The 22,196-nt window shown below is 52.0% G+C and overlaps 1 protein-coding gene and 1 pseudogene across 4 annotated transcripts; one reads left to right on the forward strand and one right to left on the reverse strand.

Annotated features, from left to right (window-relative positions):
• The first annotated feature begins 2,081 nt into the window (after positions 1–2,081).
• Positions 2,082–3,058, forward strand: LOC116526609 (annotated as a pseudogene). Its single transcript, XR_004258218.1, has one exon. The product of XR_004258218.1 is annotated as a 40S ribosomal protein SA-like (transcript).
• Positions 3,059–10,156: 7,098 nt separating this feature from the next.
• Positions 10,157–18,069, reverse strand: CD19 (CD19 molecule). Of its 3 annotated transcripts, none has more exons than XM_032243053.1 (15): positions 17,746–18,069; positions 17,216–17,485; positions 16,721–16,900; positions 16,320–16,598; positions 14,249–14,359; positions 13,301–13,349; positions 12,890–12,978; positions 12,358–12,471; positions 12,105–12,209; positions 11,955–12,023; positions 11,798–11,854; positions 11,653–11,709; positions 10,726–10,818; positions 10,516–10,622; positions 10,157–10,353 (listed from the first exon to the last, which is right to left on the reverse strand). In XM_032243053.1, the coding sequence occupies exons 1-14, from the start codon at positions 17,831–17,833 to the stop codon at positions 10,531–10,533; spliced, it is 1,653 nt and encodes a 550-aa protein (XP_032098944.1). In that variant the 5' UTR covers positions 17,834–18,069; the 3' UTR covers positions 10,157–10,353; positions 10,516–10,530. The 3 variants fall into 3 exon arrangements, with proteins under 3 accessions (XP_032098944.1, XP_032098943.1, XP_032098945.1); XM_032243052.1 differs by having other exon boundaries at positions 10,726–10,821; XM_032243054.1 differs by lacking the exon at positions 14,249–14,359 and having other exon boundaries at positions 10,726–10,821.
• Between the last annotated feature and the right edge of the window lie 4,127 nt (positions 18,070–22,196).

The raw sequence follows: 22,196 nt of genomic DNA on the forward strand, positions 1-22,196 counted from the left end.
ATTTGGGAGGCCAAGGAGTGTGGATCACTTGAAGTAAGGAATTGGAGACCAGGCTGGCCAACATGGTGAAACCCCATCTCTATTAAAATACACAAAAAGTAGCTGGGTACTGTGGTACGCACCTGTATTCCCAGCTACTCGGGAGGGTGAGGCAGGAGGATCACTTGAATCCCGGAGGTGGATTTGGGCAACAGAGGGAGACTGTCGCAAAAAAAAAAAAAAAAAAAAAAAGCCAAACTACATTTGACTAAAGGTATTGTCAAGTCCTCTTACTTGAGAACTAGTCATTGTTTATCTTGAAAACATGGTATTGCAACCTCCCCTATAAACTTGGGAAGAAAGGAGAGGGAGAAATGAACAGAAACCAGGCTTGCAGCGTGCTCAGCATTGATCTCAGGACAGCTGCTCCCTGACCTGCTTCCCCATAGGCACCTGATGCCTGCTGTCCCACAGTCATGTAGCCCCTGTCACAAGATTATTATTCCCCCTAACTTCTCTCAGATCACAGCTTGGACATTACACAACGTTAAGTGTTCCCTTTGAGATATTCCTTCGGGTGTTGATGGAACTGCTGACTCAGCTGACCTGAAGGACCCCACGATGAGCTGACTCCCCCCAGAATGCAGCTTCTACACCCTGATGATTTCCTCCCCTTGGGATCGTGCCGTTGCACTCCAGCCTGGGCAACAAGAGCAAAACTTCTCAAAAAAAGAAAAAATAATGTGTATTCAATAATAAAACCAGCCCATCACCCTCACCAACCCCTTAAAAGCCCAGCCCAGAACTGCTTGGAGAGAGATTTGAATATCTCCTCCCATCACCTCGCTCAGCACCTCTGCGATCATTAAACTCTCTCTGCTGCGTCCCTGCTGTCTCAGAGTCATGGAGCTGTGACTGCACAGTGGGCATACGAACCTGCTCTTCCTGTAACAATATGGGATTTGAAATTTTATCTTGGCCAGGTGTGGTGGCTCACGTCTGTAATCCCAGTACTTTGGGAGGCCGAGGCAGGTGGATCGCCTGAGGTCAGGAGTTCGAGACCAGCCTGGTCAACACGGTGGTGTATTTTTCGTTTTTTTTTTTTTTTTTTTTTTTTTGAGATGGAGTTTCGCTGTTGTTGCCCAGACTGGAGTGCAATGGCACGATCTCGGCTCACCGCAACCTCCGCCTCCTGGATTCAAGCAATTCTCCTGCCTCAGCCTCCTGAGTAGCTGGGACTACAGGCACGCACCATCATGCCCAGCTAATTTTTGTATTTTTAGTAGAGACGAGGTTTCACCTTGTTGACCAGGATGGTCTCGATCTCTTAACCTCGTGATCCACCCGCCTCGGCTTCCCAAAGTGCTGGGATTATAGGCGTGAGCCACCGCGCCTGGCCGGTGGTGTATTTTTCTAGTAAAAACACAAAAAAATTAGCCAGGCATGGTGGTGGGCACCTGTAATCCCAGTTACTGGGGAGCCTGAGGCAAGAGGATCACTTGAACCCGGGAGGTGGAGGTTGCAGTGAGCTGAGATCGTGCCGTTGCACTCCAGCTTGGGCAACAAGAGCAAAACTCCTTCTCAAAATAAAAAGAAAAAATAATTCTTGTTTAATAATAAAACCAGCTGAGGCATGGTGGCTTATGCCTGTAATCCCAGCACCAGGAACCTGAGGTGGGAAGATCACTTGAGGTCTGGGGTTCGAGGCCAGCCTGGGCAACATAGCAGGACCCTGTTTCTACAAAAAATAATAATAATTAGTGGGTGTGGTGATGCACACCTGTAGCCCTAGCTACTCGGGAGGCTGATTGAGCCCAGGAGTTCAAGGCTGCAGTGAGCTATGATCTCACCACTTCACTCTTGCCTGGGCAATGGAGAGAGACCCTCTCTCTAAAAATAAGTAAATGCATATGAAATTTAAGGCCAGGTGTGGTGGCTTATGTCTGTAATCCTAGCACTTTGGCTTTGGGAGGCCAAGATGGGAGGACCACTTGAGGCTGAGTGTTAAGATCTACCTGGGCAATATAGTAAAACCCCCGACTCTACAAAAAATGATAATACATTTTAAAACTTTTTTTTTTTTTTTTTTTTTTTTTTGCCTTTCCGTGCTACCTGCTGAGGGCTCCATACGGCGTTGTACTGGATTCCCATCATAACTTAAAGGGAAACTTTCACAATGTCCGGAGCCCTTGATGTCCTGCAAATGAAGGAGGAGGATGTCCTTAAGTTCCTGGCAGCAGGGACCCATTTAGGGGGCACTAACATTGACTTCCAGATGGAACAGTATATCTAGAAAAGGAAAAGTGATGGCGTCTACATCATAAATCTGAAGAGGACCTGGGAGAAGCTTCTCCTGGCAGCTGGTGCCATTGTTGCCATTGAAAACCCTGCTGATGTCAGTGTTACATCCTCCAGGAGTACTGGCCAGAGGGCCGTGCTGAAGTTTGGCTGCTGCCGCTGTAGCCACTCCAATTGCTGCCGCTTCACTCCTGGAACCTTCACCAACCAGATCCAGGCAGCCTTCCAGGAGCCACGGCTGCTTGCGGTTACTGACCCAAGGGCTGACCACCAGCCTCTCACGGAGGCGTCTTATGTTAACCTACCGACCATTGCTCTGTGTAACACAGATTCTCCTCTGCGCTATGTGGACATTGCCATCCCATGCAACAACAAGGGAGCTCACTCAGTGGGTTTGATGTGGTGGATGCTGGCTCGGGAAGTTTTGCGCATGCGTGGCACCATTTCCCTTGAACACCCGTGGGAGGTCATGCCTGATCTCTACTTCTGCAGAGACCCTGAAGAGATTGAAAAAGAAGAGCAGGCTGCTGCTGACAAGGCTGTGACCAAGGAGGAGTTTCAGGGCGAATGGACTGCTCCGGCTCCTGAGTTCACGGCTACTCAGCCTGAGGTTGCCGACTGGTCTGAAGGCAGGCAGGTGCCCTCTGTACCTATCCAGCAGTTCCCTTCTGAAGACTGGAGCGCCCAGCCTGCCACGGAAGACTGGTCTGCAGCTCCCACTGCCCAGGCCACTGAATGGGTAGGAGCAACCACTGAATGGTCTTAAGCTGTTCTTTTGTGGGCTCTTAAGCGACATATAAGATTCACGGAAAATAAACATCGAGTTTCTAAAAAAATAAAAATAAAAATATCTTTTTTTTTTTTTTTTTTTTTGAGACCGAGACTTGCTCTATCGCCCAGGCTGGAGTGCAGTGGCGCGATCTCAGCTCACTGCAACTTCCGCCCCCTGGGTTCCAGCGATTCTCCTGCCTCAGCCTCCCGAGTAGCTGGGACTACAGGCGCTCGCCTCTATGTCCAGCTAATTTTTTGTATTTTAGTAGAGACGGGGTTTCACCATGTTGCCCAGGCTGGTCTCGAACTCCTGAGCTCAGGCAATCCGCCCACCTCAGCCTCCCAAAGTGATGGGATTACAGGCGTGAGCCACCAAGCCAGTCCTAAATCTTTTAAACCAAAAATAATAATAAAACTGTTTTCCATCTCTACTATCTTTGTGGAGAAGTGTGCTGGGTTGGGAGATTTTGTTTCATAATTATATTTCCCGGAACACACTCGCCAACACCTTCTACCAACAATATTGTGCACCTCAGAAACTACACGCCCTCCACACATCCATGGCGTTGGCAATTCCTGCACAACATACATCCCAACACAACACAAACACGCCCCTTCAACACTTCACACTTCCCACTTTGCCTTCAACCGCATAACCCCCTGCTGCTTCACACCTACATCCCACGCCACACGCAGCGCAGGATACCCACACGGCACACACCCAATACCACATGCTGCTGGCGCACCCACGGGGCTCACAAAACTCGGGCCTCACACATCCACCCAGAACGGCATCACGACCCCTCCCCGGGTCCTATCCCATACGCCTCCATCCCCACCGCGGCTCCGATGTCCACTCCAAGCGCCCCGAACTGGTTCAGCACGCACTTCCCTTCCCCGTGCAGACTCGGCCAAGGTCAGGACTGCAGGCGCACAACCGCCAGCAGGTGGAGCTGTTTTCCAGGGAACGGAGAACAGCTACTGGACTCCACCTACTTCTCAGCCCCAGGAAGCCTTCAGCCCCTCTCTGTAGTCAGCCTTGGGCACCCCCGCGGAGGCCACTGCAAACTGCAAGCAGGAGGTGGCCTTGAGAGTCTGAAACTTTCAATTCTTCTTTCCCCAAACGTTGCTCAAGAGCTGAAAGTGCACCTGTAAGAACCAGCTAGTAGGAATGCTGAGATGGGAAGATTGCTTGAGTTCAGGAGTTCAAGGCTACCCTGGGCAACAGAGCAAGACCTCATCTTTTTAAACTTTTTATTTTTAGACAGTCTCACTCTGTCACCAGGCTAGAGTGCAGTGGCACAATCTCAGCTCACTGCAACCTCCGCCTCCCGGGTTCAAGTGATTCTACTGCCTCAGCCTCCCAAGTAGCTGGGACTACAGGTGCGTACCACCACGCCCAGCTAATTTTTGTATTTTTATTCATTTATTTATTTATTTTTGAGATGGATTTCACTCTTGTTGCCCAGGCTAGAGTCCAATGGTGCGATCTTGGCTCACTGCAACCTCCGCCTCCCCTGTTCAAGCGATTCTCCTGCCTCAGTCTCCCTAGTAGCTAGGATTACAGGCACCCACCACCACGACCGACTAATTTTTTTTTTTTTTTTTTTTGAGACGGAGTTTCACTCGTTACCCAGGCTGGAGTGCAATGGTGCGATCTCGGCTCACCGCAACCTCCGCCTCCTGGGTTCAAGCAATCCTCCTGCCTCAGCCTCCTGAGTAGATGGGATTACAGGCAAGCACCACCATGCCCAGCTGATTTTTTGTATTTTTTAGCAGAGACGGGGTTTCACCATGTTGACCAGGATGGTCTCGATCTCTTGACCTCGTGATCCACCCGCCTCGGCCTCCCAAAGTGCTGGGATTACAGGCGTGAGCCACCACACCCTACTCAATTTTTGTGTTTTTAGTAGAGACGGGGTTTCACCATGTTGGCCAGGATGGTCCTAATCTCTTGCCATTGTGATCCGCCCACCTCGGCCTCCCAAAATGCTGGTATTACAGACATGAGCCACTGAGCCCAGCCGAGACCTCATCTTTTTTTGTTGTTGTTTTTGTTTTTATTTTTGTTGTTGTTATTTGAGATATAGTCCCACTCAGTTGCCAAGGCTGGAATGCAGTAGTGCAATCTCAAGCCGGGAGCGGTGGCGCACACCTGTAATCCCAGCACTTTGGGAGGCAGAGGCAGGCGGATCACCTGAGGTCAGGAGTTCATGACCAGCCTGGCCAACAAGGTGAAACCCTGTCTCATTAAATTAAAAAAAAAAAAAAAGAGTAGTGCAATCTCGTCTCACTGCAACCGCCGCCTCCCAGGTTCAAGAGATTCTTCTGGCTCAGCCTCCTAAGTAGCTGAGATTACAGGTGTGCACCACCATGCCTGGGTAACTTTTGTATTTTTAGTATAGATGAGCTTTCACCATGTTGGCCAGGCTGGTCTTGAACGTCTGACCTCAGGTGATCCACCCACCTCAGCCTCCCAAAGTGCTGAGATTACAGGCATGAGCCACTGCACCCGGCCCAAAAAACACTGCACCCGGCCCAAAAAAAAATTTTTTTTAATTGTTTTAAGAGTTAAAAATGGGCCAGGCGTGGTGGCTCATGCCTGTAATCCAAGCACTTTAGAGGCCAAGGTGGGCAGATCACCTGAGGTTGGGAGTTCAAGACCAGCCTGATCAACATGGTGAAACCCCGTCTTTATTTATTTATTTATTTTTTAAATAAAGAAAAAGAGCTAAAAATGGTCAACGCCCTGCCAAAGAAACAAGTCGTGAGACAGGAAGTTGAGATGCCTTAAAGTATGGCTTCTTCTTTGGCAGGTGGCTCTCTGCACAATGGCCTTGGTGCCTTCTTACTCTTGGCACACAGTAGGTCCTCAACAGATGCTAAATGGTTCAAACACAGTGGCGCATGTCTGTAATCCCAGCCCTTTGGGAGATGGAGGTGGGAGAATCACTTGAGGCCAGGAAGCTGAGACCAGCTTGGGAAACATGGCAAAACCCCTTCTCTATCAAAAAATATGAGAGTTAGCTAGCTGGGTGTGATGGTGCAGACCTATAGTCCCAGCTACTTGGGAGGCTGAGGTGGGAGAATCACTTGAATTCAGGAGTTCAAAGTTACAGTTGGCTATGATTGTGCCATCACCCTCTAACCTGGCCTAGCATAGCCTAATGAGACCCTGTCTGAAAAAATAAAAAAAGGATGTCAAATAATAATAAGAGGTTATGTTTGAATCTTTGCTAAGGCACTGTTGTGTGTTTTACGTGTCATTTAAGACTCATTAATAATGTTCTCATTTTCTTTTTTTTTTTTTTTTTTTGAGGCCCTCGTTTCCCCCGGGGGGGTACAATGGCGCGATCTCGGCTCACCGCAGCCCCCACCTCCTGGGTTCAGGCAATTCTCCTGCCTCAGCCTCCTGAGTCGCTGGGATTACAGGCACGCGCCACCATGCCCAGCTAATTTTTGTATTTTTAGTAGAGACGGGGTTTCACCATGTTGACCAGGATGGTCTCGATCTCTTGACCTCGTGATCCACCCGCCTTGGCCTCCCAAAGTGCTGGGATTACAGGCGTGAGCCACTGTGCCTGGCCTGTTCTCATTTTCTTAATTATTATTTCATGGTCCATTGTACAGACCAGGAAACTGAAGCGCAGAGAGCTTGAGTCACCCAGTTGAAAAGGAGTGGAGTGGGACTCACACAAACCCAGCTAGTCTGGGCCAGGCACGGTGGCTCACACCTGTAAACCCAGCACTTTGGGAGGCCGAGGCAGGTAGATCACCTGAGGTCACAAGTTTAAGACCAGCCTGGCCAACCTGGTGAAACTCTGTCTGTACTAAAATAACAACAACAACAAAACTAGCTGAGCATGGTGGTGCATGCCTGTAGTCCCAGCTACTTAGGAGGCCGAGGCAGGAGAAAGGAGGCTGAGGCAGGAGAATAGCTTGAACCTGTGGCCGGGCGCGGTGGCTCAAGCCTGTAATCCCAGCACTTTGGGAGGCCGAGGCGGGTGGATCACGAGGTCAAGAGATCGAGACCATCCTGGTCAACATGGTGAAACCCCGTCTCTACTACAAATACAAAAATTCAGCTGGGCATGGTGGCGTGTGCCTGTAATCCCAGCTACTCAGGAGGCTGAGGCAGGAGAATTGCCTGAACCCAGGAGGCGGAGGTTGCGGTGAGCCGAGATCGCGCCATTGCACTCCAGCCTGGGTAACAAGAGCGAAACTCCGTCTCAAAAAAAAAAAAAAAAAAAAAATAGCTTGAACCTGCGAAGTGGAGGCTGCAGTGAGCCGAAGTTGTGCCACTGCACTTCAGCCTGGGTGACAGAGCCGGACTCCATCTAAAAACAAAACAAAACAAAACCAGCTTGTCTGATTCCAGGGCACTTGGAGGGAGGCAGCACACCTCTATTCCAACTTCAACTTCCTGGGAGACTCCCCAGAGTGGCAGAACCCACAGTCTCCTTCCTCTGCACCTTCCTCTGCACCCCGAATGCATAAAGAGCCCATCAGCACTTCCCACAGCCTTTCATTCACTCCTCCACCTTCCCTCGCCCACTCATTCCCTGACCTTTCTCATCCCCCAGCTAGGTAGCAGAGGCACAGAGATGACTTGGACATGGATCCAACCCCAGGAAGACAGGATGTGTTCTTTTATTTATTTATTTTTTTTTTGAGACAGAGTCTTACTCTATCACCCACACTGGAGTGCAGTGGCACCATCTCGGCCCACTGCAACCTCTACCTCCTGGGTTCAAGCAATTCTCATGCGTCTGCCTCCCAGGTAGTTGGGACTACAGGCACAAGCACCATGCCTGGCTAATTTTTTTGTATTTTTGGTAGAGATGGAGTTTCACCACATTGGCCAGGCTGATCTCAAACTGCTGGCCTCAAGCCATGCACTGGCCTTGGCCTCCCTCAGTGCTGGGATTACAGGCATGAGACACCATGCCTGACTGGCAGGATGTTTTCACTAGGGCAGGCTCAGATGCTTCAGACAGGCAGGAAACTGAGGCAAATGAAGCAGGCTGGGAGAAAGGCAATAGGGAATGGCAGGGATTACAGCCATGTGAGAGCTTATTTTAGCTAAAGGTTGAGGTAGGGGATTATGGCAATGTAAACAGCTGGTGGGGAGCAGATAAATGCTGCACCAGATGATCTGGATTTTTTTTTTTTTTTTTTTTGGAGTCTCAGAGACTTGTGTTCAAGATGCAAGCCTAAAGAAGTACTAGAGGTTTGTATTCCAAATGCATGCATATACTAAGCAAAATATAATGAGCAGTGTTGCTTTCTTTTTTTTTTTTTTAATGGGTAGCTAAGATCAAAAGGAAGACAGAATCTTTGGTTCCAAAAATAAGGAAGAAAATCAAAGCCCCAGCGGTGGGGGCAGTGGGGACGGTGAGGTCCATCAGCCTATGGGAATACAGGAATCCCCCTATGACTGGAGTTTTAACATCCACATGGGGGCCACACCCAGTGGCTCACACCTGTAATCCCAGCACTTTGGGAGGCCGATGCAGGTGGATCGCGAGGTCAGCAGTTCAAGAACAGCCTGGCCAACATGGGGAAGCCCCATCTCTACTAAAAATACAAAAACAATTAGCCAGGCATGGTGGTACCTGCCTGTAATCTCAGCTATTCAGGAGGCTGAGGCAGAGAATCGCTTGAAGCCAGAGGCAGAAGTTGCAGTGAGCTGAGATTGAGCTACTGCACTCCAGCCTGGGCGACAGAGCAAGACTCCATCTCAAAAAACAAACAAATAAAAAAGGGCCCACATAGGGACAGAGGTCAAGGCTGAGGCCCCAGGAAATGGGGAGAGCCAGAACTGAGCTCCCTGCACAAGGCTGGAAGCTAAAAAACAGCTATCTCAGATCCTGTATTCCCAGCTACTCAGCATGGTGAGGTGGGAGGATTCTCTCTCTCCCCCCCCCACCTTCCTCCCTTTCTCTCTCCCTTTCTTAAATTTAGTGGTAATAAGAGAGGATTTCTTCAGCCGGGGAGTTTGAGACCAGCCTGGGCAACATAGCAAGACCGCCCCTCATCTCATAAAAACAAAACAGGCCAGGCGCGGTGGCTCATGCTGGTAATCCCAGCACTCTGGGCTTTGGGAGGCTGAGGCGGGTGGATCACTTGACGACAAGAGTTCGAGACCAGCCTTGTCAAGATGGTGAAACCCCATCTCTACTAAAAATATAAAAATTAGCTGGTATGGTGGCCTACACCTCTAATTCCAGCTCCTTGGGAGGCTGAGGCAGGAGAATTGCTTAAACCCAGGAGGCAGAGGTTATAGTGAGCCAAAGGTTGCAATGAACCAAGATCACACGACTGTACTCCAGCTTGGGCAACAGAGCAAGACCTCATCTCAAAAAAAGAAAAATCTTGGCCAGGCACAGTGGCACACGTCTGTAATTCCGGCACTTTGGGAGGTCAAGGCGGGTGGATCACAAGGTCAGGAGATTGAGACCAGTCTGGCCAATATGGTGAAACCCAGTCTCTATTAAAAATACAAAAATTAGCTGGGCGTGGTGGTGCGTGCCTGTAATCCCAGCTACTCAGGAGGCTGAGGCAGGAGAATTGCTTGAACACAGGAGGTAGAGGTTGCAGTGAGCCAAGATGGCATCACTGCACTTCAGCTGGGCGACTCCTTCTCAAAAAAAAAAAAAAAAAAAAATCCATCCCCAGGCCCTGGCACACAATGTAGAAGTGAGCCACCTGACAGACAATGGATGGAAAAGGCCATCCAGGCACTCAGAACTCCAAGGCTGACCCAAGTATAGGCGTGGAGTCAGCCCAAACCTCTGGTGCAGAAACCTGTTCTGAGGAACTCATAAATAAAATAGAAACTTGTGTAGCCTGTAATACTGTGCCAGGAGCCAAAGCAAGCTGGCCCCAGGGGTTGTCGGTAGGGGCCCAGGAACCCAGGAGACTGCCACAGGCAGGAGAAACACAAAGAAGTCAAAGACACCGGCCTCAGCCTCCCAAAGTGCTGGGAGTACAGGTGTGGGCCACCGCGCAGGGAAAAGGCCCTTTGTATGCAGAAGGCAGCCCTCCCTCCTCCACGGGATTCAAGATGCCTTTCCTTCCCTTCCCACACAAGGGGACTACTTCATAAGATTGGAAGAGCTCATTGAGTTTATTTAGGGAATGAAAAAGGGACCGGAAGTATCACTGGCATGTATACACACACACGCACACACACACACATGCACACATCCTGAGCAACATTGCTCCAGAGTTTGGTATCATATCTGCTTGAAGTCTTCAGATTTCAGAGTCAGGTGTGAATCTTGGGACTTGAGGAGATCCAGGCTATGCAGAAGAAACAGTGATGGGGAGGGGTCCAGCAGCCCCTCCCCCTGGCCACCAGGCCCTAGGAGCCCTGTTCCCTCTTCCTCCCTGACAGCCAGCACCACTGTCATCCCTGCCTACCTCCCTCCCTCCCCCCTTTCCCTAGGGGCAGTCCCAGCTCACCTGGCCACCCGAGGATCACCTGGCACCCCAGGTGCCCACGTGGCCTCCTCCTCCCCACGCTGGGTCTGGCCCATCAGGATTATCCATGTTCTCATAAGAGTCTGCATCTGGACAGAACCAGGGACAAGGAGAATACGGGTGGTGCTGGAAGTGGGCTGGGAGGTGAAGTCAGCCCAGGGGACAGAAGGGGACAGCAGCAGAAGTACCCACCTTCCTCATGATTGGGTCCAGGCTGGCCCCGAATGAAGCGGAGCTGGGGGGCTGAATACAGGATCCCTCTCATATCCTCATAGGATTGGGACCCTGCTTGGGCGGAGATGGATAATTGGAGGCTTGGGTGTGGAAAGTACAGCCTACAGTAAGGAGGAAGACTGGGGGACAGAGGAAGGTGAGGGGCATCACCCGTGCTGTGCTGGGAAGGGGCGATTCGGCCAGCATCGGGTTTTGGGCCCTGGTTAGCTGTAGGTTCAGCATTAGGTATGGGTTAGGTTATGGCTAGAGAAGAGGTCAAGAACAGAAATGGCCGGGTTCGGTGGCTCATGCCTGTAATCCCAGCACTTTGGGAGGCCGAGGCAGGCAGATCACCTGAGGTTAGGAGTTTGAGACCAGTCTACCCAACATGGCGAAACCCCACCTCTACTGAAAATACAAAAATTAGCCAGGGGTGGTGGCGAACGTCTGTAATTCCAGCTACTCACGAGGCTGAGGCCTGAGACTCACTTGAAACTCTGGGAGGCAGAGGTGGCAGTGAGCCACTGCACTCCAGCCTGGGCGACAGAGTGAGACTCAGTCTCAAAAAAAAAAAAAAACTGGAGGGAGTCAGAGTCATGAAGAAGCTGCAGAGTGAGCTGAGGTCCATGTTTCAGTCTGCACTGGGGCTGAGGTGAGGCAGAGGTCAAGTCCAGGCTGGTACTGGATTGAGATCTGTGTTGACATTCACAATTAGGGAGGGGGTAAGTACTGGGGGTCAGGATGGGGAATGGGGATCAGCGTTGAGGATAGAGTTAGGAGTGAAATTTAAGGTCAGGATTGGGTTTGGGTTTGGGGTCAGAGTCAGGTCAAAGTCGGGTCTGGTGTCAGAGCTGAGTCCCGGCCATCCAAGCTGGGCAAGGCAGTCTGGTTACAAGCAGCTCTCACCCAGGGAGGTTGCTTCCCGGCTGGGGTCCCAGGCAGACCCATGGGGGCTCAGGAAGTCTGGAAAGGGAAGAGGGAGGTTGCTATTCCTCCTCGCCTCCAAGCATCCTTCACCTCCCCCCTGGACTGTTATCATTCTCACACACACCCATTGTCCTGGAGACTGGCTGGGTCAGCTCTTCATCCTCGTTCTCATAAGACTCAGCTGCGGCAGGAGAGAGAGAACTCCAGGGACCCCTTCTAGGGGTATCACAGTGCTGCAATTACACCTAAGTCTCTGAGGTCCCACAAAGGCCCCAAGTTACCGTTGGAGAAGGAGTCTTCATCCTCAGGACCCAGGGGCTCGTCCTCAGGGTTTTCGTAGCCGCTGCCATCTGGAGGAGAAGGAGGTGTGTCCATGGGTGTCCACAGTTCACCACAGAGACGTGGAGGGCCACGAGGGAGAGCAGCCTTACCCTGGGAGAGCTGGTCCTGCCCAAGGTTGGAGTCGTTCTCATAGAACTCGGAGCCCTCCTCACTGTCCGGCTCCTCATAGCCCTCCCCTTCCTCTTCTTCTGGGCCTGGGGATTTGGGGATGGGGATGGGGATGGGGAACCGAGTCAGAGGGGAGGAGCCCCCTCTCCTCCATGCCCCAGTCCACTATTCCGGCCACAGACCGCTCCAACCCTCTCCAGTGGGGACCGACCCCTCCCTCCCCCAGTCATTCACCCGCTCCCGGGGGGCTCCGGGACCCCACGGCTCCATCCGCCTCGACGTCGCTGCGCGGGTTTCCATAAGATGGGGCAGTGCCCCCCAGGCCTGCGGCCCAACGCTGGGCGCGTCCTGGCGAGAGGGACGTTGTAAGGAGGGATCAGAAGAGATGGGGGCGGTCAAGGCTAAGGATCCGCGCGGCAGGGCACGTGGAGAGGATGCTTTGGGCTCTGCGAATGAACTCTTGAGTCTAGGAACCTGGCCATGAACCATGGGGCGGGATCTAAATCTAGGGCCTCCAGTTCTGGGGCAAGGTTCTGCTTTTGAACAGGACTTCAGGCTCGGGGTCCTGGGTGCGGGGCTCTACGCCCTGGGGCGGGGCCTGCTTCTAGGGGCGGGGCTCATATCTGGGTGGGACTCCCCATCCCGGGGGCGGAGTTCCGAGCTCCAGAAGGCTTGGCGCACAGCGGATGGGAGGGATGGGGAGAGTAGGGGTGGAGTCCTGGCTCTGGGGCGGAACTATATAGGCTGGAGGGGCGGTGCCTCTTACCGAGGCCTGAGGTGGGTGTGGGAAGGGATAGCACATTCCCATACTGGCTCTGGGGCCCGCTTCCTGGGGGAGGCGTCACTTTGAAGAACCTGGAGGGAGAAGGGAAGGTGCACGGCGAGGGCTGACTTGGAAAGGAATGGCGGACCCACTCAAAATTCTGTCCAGGCCTTCAGAGGTTAAACGTGATCACTTGTGATTAGCTCCTCTGTGCTGGGACAGCCAATAGAGGAGTCTGGGATGATGATTCCCAAGGAGGTCTTCACAGAGGAGGTAGCTTTGGAGCTGGGCTTTGAGGTTGGGCAGTATTTGAAACAGTAGAGACGGAGCAAAGACCCCTCGGGCAGAGGAAATATTAAGTGCAAGGCATAGAGTGAAGGTGGAGGGTGCTGGGGAGGGAACCGGTTGCATTACCTCCTGGCGGGGTCAGTCATTCGCTTTCTTTTTCTCCTTAGGACCAGGGCTGGTGGGAGTTAAAGGGAGTGATCAGAGGAGGGGCTGCTTGGTATGGTAAGGATTTGGGGGGCAGGGTGCTGGGGAGGTCAGTTGGTTCAACAGAGGAGATGGGAGTTCACATTGCAAGGGGGCTGGGCGGGCGTGGTGGCTTCTGCCTGTAATCCCAGCACTTTGGGAGGCCAAGTCAGGTGGATCACCTTAGGTCAAGAGTTCAAGACCAGCCTAGCCAGCATGGTGAAACCTAGTCTCTACTAAGGCAGGCGCCTGTAAGCCTAGCTACTAAGGAGGGTGAGGCAGGAGACTCGTTTGAACCCAGGAGGCAGAGGTTGCAGTGAGCTGAGATCGCACCATTGCACTCCAACCTGGGCAACAGAGCAAACTATCTGTCTCAAAAAAAAAAAAAAATTCAAGGGAGCCTCGAGTGGTGGCTCACACCTATAATCCCAGCACTTTAGGAGGCTGAGTCTGGCAGACTGCCCGAGCTTAGGAGTTCAAGACCAGCATGGACAACATGGCAGAACCCTGTCTCTACTAAAAATACAAAAGATTAGCTGTGTGTGGTGGCACACGCTTATAATCCCAGCTACTCAGGAGCCTGAGGCAGAAGAATCACTTGAGCCAGGAGACAGAGGTTGCAGTGAGCTGAGATTGCACCACTGCGCTCCAGCTGGGGTGACAGAAGGAGACCCTGTCTCACCAAAAAAAAAAAAAAAAAAGAAAGAAAGAAAAATTGCAAGAGGCTTGGGAAGTTTGAGGGAGGCTAGAGGGAGATGGGGGGAACAGGATTCTTGGGTCTTGCTGGGAGGGATGGAAGGAAAGGAAAATGGTTGTCAGACTGACCAGAGCGGGCTTATCCTGGGGAAGATGGAGTAGGGTTTGCACAGATCCACTGGGGACATGACTCACCTCTTTGAAGATGAAGAATGCCCACCAGGGAACCCAGGCAGAAGATCATATAAGTCAAAGTCACAGCTGGGACCTTCCAGCCACCAGTCCTCACCAGCCAGTGCCATAGTGCTAGGGGGAAGAGGCTATGAGATGAGGACCCCAGGCTGGCATCTTACATCCCAATCCCGAGACCTCAAAGGACCACAAGTCTGGGGCTCAGAGGCAAGACACAGACTCAGCCGGGTGCGGTGGCTCACGCCTGTAATACCAGCACTTTGGGAGGCCAAGATGGGGGGATCACCTGAGGTCAGGAGTTCAAGACCAGCCTGGCCAAAATGGTGAAACCCTATCTCCACTAAAAATACAAAAAAAAAATTAACCAGGCATGGTGGTGGTCGCCTGTAATCCCAGCTGCTTGTGAAGCTGAGGCAGGAGAATCAGTTGAACCAGGGAGGCGGAGGTTTCACTGAGCCGAGATCATTGCACTCCAGCCTGAGCAACAAGAGTGAAACTCCTTTGAGAGAGAGAGAGACAGAGACAGAGACAGAGACAAACGCAAAGTCCCAAGCTGTGAAAAAGGCTCTCCTCTCTCGAAGGAGCCTATGTCCCAGGAGGTCAGGGATTGTCACAGAGCCTGGCACAGGACATGGGGCAGTGTCTTTTGAGCAAATCTTGGACAATCCATGCCTGTATTCAGAGGCAATGCGTGGATTGAGGAGAGCATAATGATCAGTTTCCTGCTGCAGTAAGGATAGTCACAGTCAAAGTGAAGGGCAGAGTTGAGTTGGCAAGGTTACAGTTGGGACCCAGCACATTGCTTGGATCAAGTTTGCAGTGCAAGTTGGAGTTGGGTTTGAGAATTGTGGCCAGGATAGCATGGCAGGATTGTGTCAAGGAGAGAGAACTGGCAGGACACTGTGACCAATGTGCTGGACAGGGTGAGGAAAAGGGAGGATGCCCGAGTTCTCAGCCTGGGCAAGGGAGCAGGTGGTGGTGCCCTCTGCTTCCACAGGGCCACCAAGAAGACTATACTTGGGGAAGACATTGAGTTTGATTTTGTATCTGTTGAGCCTGAGGTGTCCATGGGACATCAAATGGCACAGGAAATGGCTGAGTATGGAGCCTGGAATAGAGTCACCAAGGCATGGTGACCCAAGAAGCCACTGGGAGTCAAGGTCAAATGGGAAAGCATGCAGAGAGGGATGAGAAGAGGGCCCATGGCTCCAAGAGGGAGGAGTTGGGGAGGAAGGAAGACTCCATCTGAGCTAGTGGGCAGGAGCACGCAGTGGTAGGTGAAATACCAGAAAAGTAGTGTCTTGGAAGCAAGGGAAGAAAGATTTGAAGTCTAGGCTGGGTGCAGTGACTCACACCTGTAATCCCAGTACTTTGGGAGGCCAAGGCAGGCAGATCACCTGAGGTCAGGAGTTCTAGACCAGCCTGGTCCAACATGGCGAAACCCCATCTCTATGAAAAATACAAAAATTAGGCCTGGCCATGCACAGTGGCTCATGCCTGTAATACCAGCACTTTGGGAGACTGAGGCAGGTGGATCACGAGGTCAGGGGTTCGAGATGAGCCTGGCCAACATAGTGAAACCCCATCTCTACTAAAAATACAAAAAATTAGCAGGGGGTGGTGGCAAGTGCCTGTACTTCCAGCTATTCCGGAGGCTGAGGCAGGAGAATTGACTGAACTCGGAAGGCAGAGATTACAGTGAGCAGAGATCACGCCACTGCACTCCAGGCTGAGCAACAGTGCAAGACTCTGTCTCAAAAAAAAAAAAAAAAAAAATTAGCTGGGTGTGGTGGTGGCCACCTATAATCCCAGCTACTCAGGAAGCTGAGGCAGGAGAATCTCTTGAACCTGGAAGGTAGAGGTTGCCGTGAGCCAAGACGAGATGGCGCCACTGCACTCCAGCCTGGGAGACAGAGTGAGACTCCATCAAAAAAAAAAAAAAAAAAGACTTGGAGTCAGTGTTCTGTGTGGAAGTTGGGGTTTGGGGTAAGGCTGGGAGTAGCCCTGAGGCTGGGGGAATCTAAGATTGACTGGCTTCCACTTCTTCCCGGACCCCCACACAGAGAAACTCTACCTGACCGGGCAGTGATCTCCAGGTGCCATGAGATGGTCAGGTTGCCACGGTGACAATAATACTTTCCAGCGTCTTGAGCTGTGGCCTGGGGCAACAGCAGACCTTTCTCCATGACCCACATGTCTCTGGCTGGGCGATTGTCCTTCAGCTCTAGGCTCAGCAATGAGAAGTTAGTCTCCTTGGGGCGCACATGGGTCCAGGAGAGGGGGCCCCTGGACACAGAGTCAGGAGGTACCCCACAGGGCAGCCAGAGTGTGGAGCCAGGGGCCATGGTGAGGTCTGGGGCAGGGAGACAGAAGACGAGGAAAGCCTGATCCTCCGGGTCTCACCTCTTCAGTTTCCACTCCCCTCCCTGTCTCCGGACCCCCACCTTCCCGGCTGGGATGAGGCCATCTCCTTACCCTGGCTGAGGGTCTGGTTCAGGCTGTCCCCCAGTGGGCCACACAGAGGCTCTCCCTCCCAGATCTTAGGGCGGTCTTTGGCCCATACATACAGCTGGGAGCTGCGGCCCTCTGAAGACCTGTTCTCCAGGTCGCAGCCCCAGCCACGGAGGTCCGAAGCATTCCACCGGAACAGCTCCCCTAGGAAGAGACCCAGAACCAAATGCAGAGACACCCAGGAGAGGGAGAGAGATAGAGACTCAAAGGCAGAGATAAACAGAGACACAGACCCGGAGAGAGAGAGACAGAGAGAGAAGACAGTGAGACGTGGAGGGACAGGAAGCAGCTCATGCTGAGGCCACAGAGCCACAGGCTTTGCCCACCTAGCTGAGTTTCACCCTCAGCCCCTCCAGTCCCTCTCTCCAGCGCCTTTGGGGCCGCCGCACCTCTTCCGTCCACGGTGGCCCCCCTCCTCTCCTCCTGCCCTCGTCCCAGCCCGGCCAGCCCGGCCCTCACCACTGCCCTCCACACTGACTGTCCAGCCAGGCTGCCAGGCCTTCCCGGAGGGGGGCCCTGGCTGGCACAGGTAGAAGCCCCCCATCTGGTGAGAGACATTGAAGATGAAAAGCCAGATGCCCCAGGGCCCCACGTGGATTCCCAGGCCTGGCAGCCCCAGGCTGAGTTTTAAGAAGGGTTCAAGCGACGGGGACTCCCGCCGCCAGGCCAGTTGCTGAGCAGGGTCATGTGAGGTCTCCTCAAGGCACAACAGCACAGCGTCATCTCCCTCTGTGGAGAGAGAGATGGGGAGAGAGGTGTGGGGATGGGTGGGGGGACCTCTGAGCCCCCGTTACTCCTCGCACTGGGTTACAGAGCAGAGGACTCCAAAAGCTGGGAGTGGAGGAGCCAGCGGAGTCCTTCCAACCCTCCCTGAAATCTACAAATAAGAAAATGGAGGCTCAGAGAGGGTAAGTTACTCAGCTGAGGACACCCAGCCACAACTCAAGTTTCCAGACACAATCCCTTCCCTTTCTGCCCTTTGGACATACCTTCCACCTTCACCAGTTGAGGTTCCTGGGGCCTGACTTCCATGGGGGTGAGGAAGAGGAGGAAGAAGAGGAGGCAAGGAGGTGGCATACTGGTCAGACTCCCCGGGGCCCGAAGCTTCGCGCAGGGGATGCTGGGGCAGGCAGGGGCCTGGAGGGCACTGAACCATGAGTGTCTGCGAGCGTGGCAGGCAGTCCCCCTGGAGAGGAAGGGGGTGGTCACGCCTCACGCCCCCTTCTCCAGGAACACCTCCAGACCCACATAACCTGCCTCCTCCCTGCCACGCTGTTTTATTTTCATCCCAGCTCTCAGCACCATGGGAAATGATCTTCTGTGTTTATTTGCTCACTTCTGTTTTCTGCACAACAATGTGAGCCCCTTGGAGCAGAGACCGTGTTGTTCACCACTAATTCCAAGTGCCCTAGAACAGTGCTGGGCACATAGTAGGCACCTGATAAATATTTGCTGCATGAGCAGATTCAGACTTCGGGGCTCCCTCCTTCTCCCTCTCCCTCCTCTTCTGAATCCCAGGCTCTGAATCCACATCTCTTCACTCACACACACCCCATTCATTCATTCAGCAAACATTTCACGGGTTCTCCTTTTACATCCACCCATCCACTCCCTAACACACTTTGGGTTCTGGCTGACATGAGTTTGAATCTTGTGCCTCCACCATTTGGCTAAACCTCTTCATCATTCAAAGCCTCAGTTTATTTCTCTATCAACTGGGAATAATAATAGTCCTAAACAGACTGCAAGTGGTGGCTCATGCCTATAATCCCAGCACTTTGGGAGGCCGAGGCAGGCGGATCACTGGAGGTCAGCAGTTCCAGACCAGCCTGGCCAATATGGTGAAACCCCGTGTCTACTAAATATACAAAATTAGCCAGACATGGTGGCATGCGCCTGTAATCCCAGCTACTTGGGAGGCTGAGGCAGGAGAATTGCTTGAACCTGGGAGGCAGAGGTTGCAGTGAGCTGAGATCACACCACTGCACTCCAGCCTGGGTATGAGAGGGAGACTCTGCTTCAAAAAAAAAAAAAAAAAAAGGAAAAAGAAAAAAGAAAACAGTTCTATACAAATATTGTTTGTGAAGATTAAATAGGACAATATGTTTGACACTATTACCCCAGTGTCTGGCACATAGTAAGCCCTCAGTTAATGAGATATAGCATCAAGTAATGACCAAGAGCTCAAGTCATACTGCCTCAGTTCAAAACCAGGCAAAAGCCAGGCACAGTGGTGCACGCCTATGGTCCCAGATCCTTGGGGGGTCGAGGTAGAAGGATCACTTAACCCCAGGAGTTCCAGGCTGCAGTGTGCCATGATTATGGCTGGGAATAGCGACTGTGCTCCAGCCTGGGCAACACAGCAAGACCTTGTCTCTAAAAAAAATGGTTTTGAAAGAACCCAGGAGTTCTAAAGTTCTAACTTCTAAATCTGTTCTTAATCTGCCCTGTGCCTCTTCTCTCTCTCTCTCTCTCTCTCTCTCTCTCTCTCTCTCTCTCTCTCTCTGCTTCTGTGTCTTTCTCACTGCTGCAGGCACTCAGAAAGAGTTCAGGGACCCAAGAAACCCACTTTCTCACTTTCTCAGTGGCTGATTCCCAGGCCCGTCTCACTACAGACTGTGACTTCCTGTTTGCCATGGGCAAGCCCCAGGGGACCCTCCCTACAGGTGGCAGGGCCCCCACTTCCCTTTGGCCAGTTGAGGGGGCTGGGAGGCGGAAGAGTGGGGCACTGGGGAAGGAAGAGGGCAAGTAGCAGGACTCAATCTGTCTTTCATTCAACAAAATCTCTCTAATCCCCTCATTAGCTTCCCAGCTGCCCAGACTAGCCCTCACTAGAGCATGTCATTACCCTGTTTAAAACATGTCAGTTACAGCCAGGCACAGAGGCTCACACCTGTAATCCCAACACTTTAGGAGGCTGAGGCGAGAGGATCCCTTGAGGACAGGAATTTGAGACCAGCCTGGGCAATAAAGCGAGACCCCATCTCTACAGAAATGTAAAAAAAAACAAAAAATGTCAGTTGCTTTTCATCTACCTAAAATAAAAACTCCAACCGAAGGCCTAGTAGGCCAATTGTTGCTGACCTACCTAATTTTCCACCTCGTGCCTCTACCAGTCTCCTTGCCAAGTGCTTCCCTGCCCCAGGGCCCTTGCACTTTCTTCCTGGATCTCTGCTGGGGGCTCTTTGGCTCTTTACCGGACTGGTTCTTTTCATCACTCAGGTCTCAGTTCAAATGGTACTTCTTCAAAGAGGCCTTCCCTGTGGCCCCTGGTGCTTTAAAAAAAATAAGTATTATTATTTTCAAAAATATATCTCAGGCCGGGTGAGGTGACTCACGCCTGTAATCCCAGCATTTTGGGGGACCAAGGCAGGCAGATTGCTTGAGCTCAGGAGTTGGAGAGCAGCCTGGGTAACATGGTAAAACCCCATCTCTACCAAAAGTACAAAAAATTAGCCGGGTGTGGTGGCACATGACTGTGGTTCCGGCTACTCGGGAGGCCGATGCAGGAGGATCAGGGGTACAAAGGCTGAACCGAGGTGGCACTCCAGCCTGGGCAACAGAGCAAGACCCTGTCTCTCTCTCATATATGTGGGATATATATATGTATATGAATACATCATATTCACCAGTCGAGGTTATAATATATGATATATATATATATACACATCCCTCAGCCTCCTGAATAGCTGGGATTATAGGCACCTACTACCATGCCTGGCTATTTTTTGTATTTTTAGTAGCGATGGGGTTTCACCATTTTGGCCAGCCTGGTCTCGAACTCCTGACTTCAGGCGATCTGCTCACCTTGGCCTCCCAAAGTGCTGGGATTCCAGGTGTGAGCCACCGCATCTGGCTGAAAATTTCCTTTTCTCTACCCCCACATGCACTCTGTCATCAAGGCTAGTCCATTTTATATCCTAAATACTGATAGAATCAATTTTCCCCTCTCTTTGAATTCTTCCTTCACAATCAGAAGCAATTCAACAGCCTCTCTCCTGGCCTACCCAACCTCAATGTCTTTTGGTTCCCATGTATACTCCAAATGTCGACAGAACTTCTTTTTTTTTTTTTTTGAGAGGGAGTTTCGCTCTTGTTACCCAGGCTGGAGTGCAATGGCACGATCTCGGCTCACCGCAACCTCCGCCTCCTGGGTTCAGGCAATTCTCCTGCCTCAGCCTCCTGAGTAGCTGGGATTACAGGCACGCGCCACCATGCCCAGCTAATTTTTTGTATTTTTAGTAGAGACGGGGTTTCACCATGTTGACCAGGATGGTCTCGATCTCTTGACCTTGTGATCCACCCGCCTTGGCCTCCCAAAGTGCTGGTATTACAGGCTTGAGCCACCGCGCCTGGCCGAGAGAACTTCCTTTGATATTAGTTTTGTGCTTCTCCTGCTCAATGGCCTTCAGTGGCTCCCACGGCCCGCAGGATAAACTCAAGCCTGAGAGCTGTCAGGAAGGCCCTCCCAAACTGACTGGAGGCTAATTTCTAGTCATGGTTTCAGACCCTCCCCCAGAAACCCTGCTGCACGAACAGGGAGTCTGGATTTAATTTTTATTTTTATTTATTTTATTTTTTTTCTGAGACAGGATCTTGCTCTGTGTCACTAAGGCTGGCGTGCAGTGGCACAAACACACTCACTGCAGCCTTGGCCTCCAGGGCTCAAGTGATCCTCCCACCTCAGCCTCCTGAGTAGCTGGGACTACAGAGGCACATCACCATGCCCAGCTAATTTTTTAAGTTTTTGTAGGCCGGGCACGGTGGCTCATGCCTGTAATCCCAGCACTTTGGGAGGCCGAGGTGGGCAGATTACGAGGTCAAGAGATCGAGACCATGGTGAAACCCCATCTCTACTAAAAAATACAAAAATTAGCTGGGCGTGGTGATGCGCGCCTGCGGTCCCAGCTACTCGGGAGGCTGAGGCAGGAGAATTGCTTGAAACCGGGAGGTGGAGGTTGCAGTGAGCCGAGATTGCGCCACTGCACTCCAGCCTGGCGCCTGGCAACAGAGCAAGACTCTGTCTCAAAAAAAAAAAGTTTTTGTAGAAATGAGGTCTCACTATGCTGTCCAGGCTGGTCTCGAACTCCTGGGCTCAAGTGATCCTCCCGCCATTGGCCTCCCAAAGTGCTAGCATTCCAGGCATAAGCCACCAACTTAGCCAGAGGTGTCTATTTTAGTTAGGGTGATCAGGGAAGGCCTCACTGAGGAGGTAATGTTTGAGCCGAGACCTCTGTGGTGAAAAGCTTGGTGGAAAACACTTGGTTTTATACCTGATGAAAAAGTCAGTGCATGTTTAGTGTTGTTAGAAATTGCGGGTGGCGCCGGGCGCGGTGGCTCAAGCCTGTAATCCCAGCACTTTGGGAGACCGAGGCGGGTGGATCACGAGGTCAAGAGATCGAGACCATCCTGGTCAACATGGTGAAACCCCGTCTCTAGT

This window comes from Sapajus apella, unplaced genomic scaffold, assembly GCF_009761245.1.
Source record: "Sapajus apella isolate SASKATOON/1434 unplaced genomic scaffold, GSC_monkey_1.0 scaffold51, whole genome shotgun sequence".
Lineage (NCBI taxonomy): Eukaryota > Metazoa > Chordata > Mammalia > Primates > Cebidae > Sapajus > Sapajus apella.